General features: G+C 38.2%; 1 protein-coding gene across 1 annotated transcript; it reads right to left on the bottom strand.

Annotated features, from left to right (window-relative positions):
- Nucleotides 1–206: 206 nt before the first annotated feature.
- On the bottom strand, nt 207–2325 carry rps29 (ribosomal protein S29). The gene is made up of 3 exons (XM_081378374.1): nt 2236–2325; nt 453–552; nt 207–320 (listed from the first exon to the last, which is right to left on the bottom strand). Exons 1-3 carry the CDS (start codon nt 2295–2297, stop codon nt 312–314), a joined length of 171 nt encoding a protein of 56 aa, XP_081234500.1. The 5' UTR covers nt 2298–2325; the 3' UTR covers nt 207–311.
- Between the last annotated feature and the right edge of the window lie 5468 nt (nt 2326–7793).

The following is a 7793-nucleotide window of genomic DNA, read 5'->3' as shown; positions in this document are numbered from 1 at the left end:
CACTTTATTTTAAATGATCACAGCTCAAGTCTCAGCAAGCGAACAACTCTTTATTACAATTAGAGACGCGTGTCGTAAACTTTAATAATATCCAGGAGCAAAAGCTAGTTTACGTTAATAGAAACTAAGCATAGCTACCAATAATTCATAATTTTACTCAATTCAAAACCCTTTCCATTCCCTTTACAATCAAGACGCATTGCAAGTTTTGAACAAAGAAAAACATGTTTATTGAACTTTGCAAAGGAATAACTTCATGACGTCAGGATGGATGTTGACTCCACATCACGGAAGTTCGGCCGTCCACAGGTTTAGTCCAGCTGGATTCAGAGAGAGAACACAAACAGGTCAGCTTTAGAAGACATGCACTGAAAAATGAGTGAAAATGCAAACTCATGTCATGAATGAATAAAAAAAAAAAAAAAAAAAGCATGAATAGAAGCGCTGCTCGCCTTGACGAAGCCGATGTCTTTAGCGTACTGCCTGAAGCACTGACGGCACATGTTGAGTCCGTACTTGCGGATCAGACCGTGGCGGTTGGAACAAACTCGGCTGGAAAACAAACAAAAAAACAGGTCAGAATAGAAATGCATGCAAATACACAGTAACATATTAGAATTATAAAATAAAAACGAGCATTTCATAACTAATTTGACAGATGACAAAAAAACAAAAGCGATTAATGTACACACACACACACATTAATCAATCCTTCATTAGCTCCTGGCTCAAGCTTTGTGATTGAGGTTTAAAACGCATTAATACAATTATAATTAGGTTTAGATTAATGATCTGCAATCAGCCTGGCCTCTTAAAAGTCATCTTCACACTGTAATGATTTAGGGCAGAGATTCAGACTTCTAGAAGTGCAGGCTACAACGCCGTTTGATTAGATTCTAGATGCACTAAACCTTTCCACGGCACTTTCCAAAACATCCGCTTTTCAACATGCATGTGGAAATATGATTTCTGCGCTTATTTGATGCTTTTTAAAATACTGTAGATTTAAGGAGCAAATGAGAGTCGATCAAATTACTGAATATATTTTGAGACAAAGGTCTTAATGATAGTTTTGTTTAAGGTAATTAAAGAAACAGTTTATCAACAACAGAAGAATATGTAAAAGTATGATAATTGGGGTAAAAGACAATAATTAACATGATAATAAACAGCAAACTGACTTTTACATAGTTGACGGTTAGATTCAGATGGTAAATATTATATATTAGGTGTCCATCTTAGAGATAAATCACCATAATAATGAAACCATATTTAATTATATCAAAATATAATTCATTGTTACTACTGTAAATCTACATTAAATTATTATGGGATCTACCTTTTAAAGTTTTTCCTTTTTTTAATATATATATATATATATATTCCGTATTTTTATATATTTTTATATTAACAATGACTAAATTAATGTATCTATACAAAAATTTAATTTTACAAAAAAAAACTAGCACAAACTTAAGTAATTGTTTTGAACATGATTTTAGCTCGAGGATTTGCACCAGTTTCTTTTTCCCATGATCGCCACCAATTATATCATAATTCATTGTTACTACAGTAAAACCATATTAAATTATGGGATCTACCTTGAAAAGTTCTTCTTTTTTTTAAATATATATATTTTTCTGTATGGATAAAATATATTTTTATATTAACATCTTAATGACTAAATGTATACATCTATACAAAAATGAATTTTTGTTTTGAACGAGTATTAACTTAGAGGACACATGATTTTAGCTCGAGGATTTGCATCAGTTTCTTTTCCCATGATCGCCACCTCATACATTTATAATATTCTTAAACCACTTTTTCCACACACGATCTGTTGCTCCATCGATGTTTAACACAAACACATATGCCTCTGTTTCTGCAGTCTCACACTACGGCAGGATTGAAGAGCACATTGTTCTTAAGGTGTGCCTTCATTTTACCCTGTATTAATTTAATGACACGAAAGACGTTAGTGTTAATCGTTCTCATTGCTGAAACTTATTCAAAAACACTTATTTTACAGAAAACGCGCCTTGAGAACCCTCTACTGCTGTGTTCCACATCTAACACCGAGCTCTGGCGTGCAGGAGCGCCGCGCGGCCGCCATGTTGGATCGCATGTGCTCCTCATTCCTGAGGAAATAATAAACCCCCGCCGGCCTGAGCGAGCCCAGCTCCCGCGCTCCCGAGCCCTTCACACTAAACATGCGAGAGAAGCAACACTGACCAGGATCGGGATCCCTGGCCGTATTTTCTCGGATGACTCCAGTAGAGCTGCTGATGGCCCATCTCGTCTCTCTCGATCGGGATGTCGAAAAGGAAGAAGAGCTCGTGCGCATGCGCAAAAATACGCTCTTCTTCTACGGAATGTGAAGCATCCGGTGTCAACATCGAAGACCGCGACGCGTAGCGGCTGATTGGTGAAAACGTTGGATTCTTTTTTCTTTTCTTTTTTTCATTTCCGTGTATTTATTTATGTATTTATTTCGTGATATTGGTTAACGAGATAAATGCAGTAAACCATCATTATTTCAAAATAGGACTTCAGCTTCCATTTCTGCATCCTTTCTAGTGCCATGTCACGTGCCAGACTTCTTTTTTTTTTCATTTAGATATTGATTATTTATGAGATTTTTGTTCAATAGAAAAATAATCTGTTTTGTGATTATATACACAAAGTTTTATTTGTATTTTATTTTATTTTTTTTGGTGGGTGTGGAAAATTTCATTAGAAGGAAAACAAATGTTATAATTAAATTAAATAATTGTGATATATGTATGTACACTCACCTAAAGGATCTTTAGGAACACCATACTAATACTGTGTTTGACCCCCTTTCGCCTTCAGAACTGCCTTAATTCTACGTGCCATTGATTCAACAAGGTGCTGAAAGCATTCTTTAGAAATGTTGGCCCATATTGATAGGATAGCATCTTGCAGTTGATGGAGATTTGTGGGATGCACATCCAGGGCACGAAGCTCCCGTTCCACCACATCCCAAAGATGCTCTATTGGGTTGAGATCTGGTGACTGTGGGGGCCATTTTAGTACAGTGAACTCATTGTCATGTTCAAGAAACCAATCTGAAATGATTCGAGCTTTGTGACATGGTGCATTATCCTGCTGGAAGTAGCCATCAGAGGATGGGCACATGGTGGTCATAAAGGGATGGACATGGTCAGACACAATGCTCAGGTAGGCCGTGGCATTTAAACGATGCCCAATGGGCACTAAGGGGCCTAAAGTGTGCCAAGAAAACATCCCCCACACCATTACACCACCACCACCAGCCTGCACAGTGGTAACAAGGCATGATGGATCCATGTTCTCATTCTGTTTACGCCAAATTCTGACTCTACCATCTGAATGTCTCAACAGAAATCGAGACTCATCAGACCAGGCAACATTTTTCCAGTCTTCAACTGTCCAATTTTGGTGAGCTCGTGCAAATTGTAGCCTCTTTTTCCTATTTGTAGTGGAGATGAGTGGTACCCGGTGGGGTCTTCTGCTGTTGTAGCCCATCCGCCTCAAGGTTGTGCGTGTTGTGGCTTCACAAATGCTTTGCTGCATACCTCGGTTGTAACGAGTGGTTATTTCAGTCAAAGTTGCTCTTCTATCAGCTTGAATCAGTCGGCCCATTCTCCTCTGACCTCTAGCATCAACAAGGCATTTTCGCCCACAGGACTGCCGCACACTGGATGTTTTTCCCTTTTCACACCATTCTTTGTAAACCCTAGAAATGGTTGTGCGTGAAAATCCCAGTAACTGAGCAGACTGTGAAATACTCAGACCGGCCCGTCTGGCACCAACAACCATGCCACGCTCAAAATGGCTTAAATCACCTTTCTTTCCCATTCTGACATTCAGTTTGGAGTTCAGGAGATTGTCTTGACCAGGACCACACCCCTAAATGCATTGAAGCAACTGCCATGTGATTGGTTGATTAGATAATTGCATTAATGACAAATTGAACAGGTGTTCCTAATAATCCTTTAGGTGAGTGTATTATTCCAATTAAAGTAATAATAATAATAATTTAACTTTTATTGTACAACTTTTTATTATTTGGGGAACATTTCATATAAATAAGATAAAATTATCCAAGATCCAAGTCTAATTTTATTCATTTTCTTCAGGAGACTAAGGATTATTGCGCCAGTCTGGAGAACATTGTCAATAAGAAAGCAAGAAAGACTTGACATATCTTTAATGAATATACAGGGTTTTTTATTAATTAATATGATACATTTTTACACTCTGGCACGTTTTTTTTTTTTTATGTATTAATATGTCAATTCTATAGGCTATATTGTATACTACTAAAGTTCGTTGGATAATAAAAAATAAAAATAAAATATTATCTTTAGCCTTTATTTTGCAGCCAAAACCCTAGTAAAATATCGCAATAAATGTCGAATGAATATTTCCAATTATTATGTCACGCATGTCACTGAAAATGCGGTTCGTCATTGACACTAATACTAGAGTCGGATTCAGGAAGTAGAAACTCCATTCATATTCTCCATAAGGGAACTGATTTTGAACAATAACTTATGAACATTTAAAGACAGACAGCCCTACTGTGAGCTGCGAGGTTCTTCGATTGTATTTGCTTCTGTTGAAGCAGCGTCAGCCTGCATTATTTCAGCTTATTTTTTAATTATTAAACAGCAGAATTCTTGGTGAAAAACTACATTGCCCATAATGCTATACAGAAAATTACACCAATCAGTGAGTCGAAAAAAGCAACACACGCCAAAATAGCTTTTAGCTCCGCCCACTCCCATGAAGAACCGCGAATCGCGTTGATCTCTCTAAGCTCAAATAAACTTAAAATAATAATAATAATAATAATAAATATATATATATATATATATATATATATATATATATATATATATATATATATATATATATATAAATATATATATATATGTTGTTTTTTGTGTGTGTGTTGTAGTTCTTTCCCTCACTAAAGCTATTAAGTACACAGTCCTTTCAAAAACGTTTTTTGCTTCAAATTGTTTGAATAAATTTTTGCTTGTTTTATGGCTTATAATGCTTTAACAAAGTTTTTTTTTTTTTAAATCCCTATGAATGGGAAAAATAAAGAAAAAGTGGGCGGGGACAAATGCACACTAGGCTTGTTCGACTTCATGCAGCTCTGCGCAGACCGATCGGCGGCTGACTTGAAGCAGTGCATGCCGGTTAGAAATTTTGTCCGACCGGTGCTGCGTTCCAGTCCACTTTTAGACACGCACTTGCGAACTTCCCTAAGCACTTCCCCTTGGGGGAATCCCTGCCGCCATTTTGAAGTGCGTTCCACTTCGTGAAGTGGACGAGGGAAGTTTATATGGACAGACCCTCGTTCCCTCGATTTTGACCGAGGGAGCGAGTCTGCTTCAAATGTACACTTCAGGCACCTATATGTCCCACAATGCAGTACGATTGTGACGTCACCACATATCTCATCTAATCACCACCACAACAGACAACTCTATGATATATTAATTATATATATTTTTTGTTTAAAACAACCCAAACACACATAAACATTTGGATGCTGCATTAAACAAATTCTTAAAGGAAAAAAAAATGTAAATAATAAATCAACTCCACAGCTGATTCCAAGTGATCAAGGGCTTAGGACGTTCCAGTTCAGCCCATTGCAGTTTCCGCCAGTAGTGGGCACTCGCAATGACGTACATCCGAGTGAACGAGACGGAGGGAAGTTTGCGAGTGAAGGGCATGACAATAGGCTTGTTCGACTTCATGCAGCTCTGCGCAGACCGATCGGCGGCTGACTTGAAGCAGTGCATGCCGGTTAGAAATTTTGTCCGACTTGATCCAGCGTCGACGCCACGTGACTGTGACGTATGCCATCAAAGTACCGCGGGAGCGATTCGAGAGTAGCCGGAGAACTCAGCCAGCGCAGCTTCTCAAGAGCGGCTGCACTGGGCTTCACGAGGGCTGATGACGACACAGCTGTTCCACGATTGGCCGGATTCACTGCATGACAACGATCACGTGTGTTTCGTGTTTATTCGAACACCTTTAGTTCCTCTAAAGCTCACAAATCAGTTTTTTATAACAGTAAACACTCCTTTCATGTAGTTGCGATGTTATATTGTGTCATGTTTATCAAATTAAAACTGATTAAAAAACGTAGACTCCACTTCATTGATAGTAGCTTATGTTGAACTTTATTCTTGTTCAAACAGACGCTATATGAAGCAGTACATAAAGTATTGAATGAAAATGTCTCTGAAACATCTGTGTATTATTAGGCAAATATTGCATTTATTTCACTTCAGCTGTGGTAAAGTATGCGAACACCATGTGAGCGGTCACTACGGGAACCAGAAAGTGTCCGACTTCACGTCTCCGTTTGCAGCCCCTCGACCGCCTGCACTCGGCTAGTCTCGCCGATCGGGTGCATCCAGCCGCAGCCGATGTCGAACACACCTAATAACAGTATCGTTGTCATAAAATCACACTTTGAAACTCGTTTTCAAAAGTTTGCGTTTGCAGGCCCTCAAAACGCAGTTGTCGCGCAAATGAACGGCAAAAACACGTAAAGTTTTTCCATTTTTAGTTGAAAGCGGTGTTACGTAAATGTGCCCAAAAGTAATAAACGTAAATGTGCCCAAAAACAAAAACGTCTCCGCCTAGTGGTTGCGGTGGCAAACTACACAGAAAAAGCGTCATGTATTTTTAACTATTTAATTTGTAAACTGTAAACTAAATAAAAACTAAACTAAATAAAAACTTTTTTAACTCTACAGGTAAAATCCCATAGATTGCATGTTTTCTGACAAGATGAAAATGTTGTTAGGTGCAATTAGACAAATTAGTGTCATCGTACCCAGCTAACATGAGTCCAGCGGGCCAGTGGCGGACCACCGGTGGCAAAGTTGGCGGCCCACCGGCGGACGCCGCTGGCGGATCACTGGCGTTTTGCTCATCGTTATTCTAGCGGACCTCCAGCGGCCGCCGCCGCTTTCCCGACGGTGGTCCGCTATCGTGCCGCTGGTTTATAATAAGTGTTTTCTGGCGGACCACGGTCGGTCCACGGTTTATAATAATCAGTTTACTCATGCTTACCAAAATTCCCTTACACTATAATGGATAAAAAAAAAAAAAAAAGCAATGTACACCAGTCTCAATGGCAGTTGCAAATTTGTTTTTATTAAATTAATTTTCAGTGAACAGATGAAATGGATACATTTGCATAACATTTATCAGATTATTTTATCCAATGTGATTATTAGTCAAGTACATTGTAGGATAATTTGTACCCTTATAAAAATGAACCATGGTTTTACCACAGCATTGGCAGTAAAACCATAGTTGCTAACAAAATGAACCATGGTTTCATATGAAGGTAAAACAGTAGCAAAACTCGAGAGCATGTAAATGTGAATTTGAGAACTTCTACAATAAATATTCGTACTTGTACATGAACATTTACACTCACAGCTCCAATGTGAAAACCTGTAAAATAAAAATCTGAAGTTGAATGTTGAAATTTGCACTCGCAAACAATAGTCACAAACCTGTATTCTGAATCTGAAGCTGCAGACAAGTAGACACAAATGTGTAAAATGCCATTCACAGAAATACAACGACAGACACAAACTTGTAATATATATTTTGCATTTAATCTTACGTTCACATTCGCGGTACTTCCTCAATTAAGCACTTGCAGCTTCTCAAATCTGTCACTGCAATTTCAAATTTCGCGCCTTGACTTTTGCTACTATTTTCGCGATATATCAGGTGCA

This window comes from Scardinius erythrophthalmus (assembly GCF_964197995.2).
Source record: "Scardinius erythrophthalmus genome assembly, chromosome: 11".
Lineage (NCBI taxonomy): Eukaryota > Metazoa > Chordata > Actinopteri > Cypriniformes > Leuciscidae > Scardinius > Scardinius erythrophthalmus.
Note: the sequence above shows the minus strand (reverse complement) of the source record. Positions and strands in the feature narration are given on the sequence as shown.

Bases quoted from the DNA above. Each gene is read 5' to 3' on its own strand.
- rps29 (XM_081378374.1), bottom strand. From the start codon at position 2,297: ATGGGCCATCAGCAGCTCTACTGGAGTCATCCGAGAAAATACGGCCAG. The intron at 553-2,235 runs GTCAGTGTTGCT...TTTGTTTTCCAG, and splicing joins GGCCAGGGATCCCGATCCTG to CCGAGTTTGTTCCAACCGCC.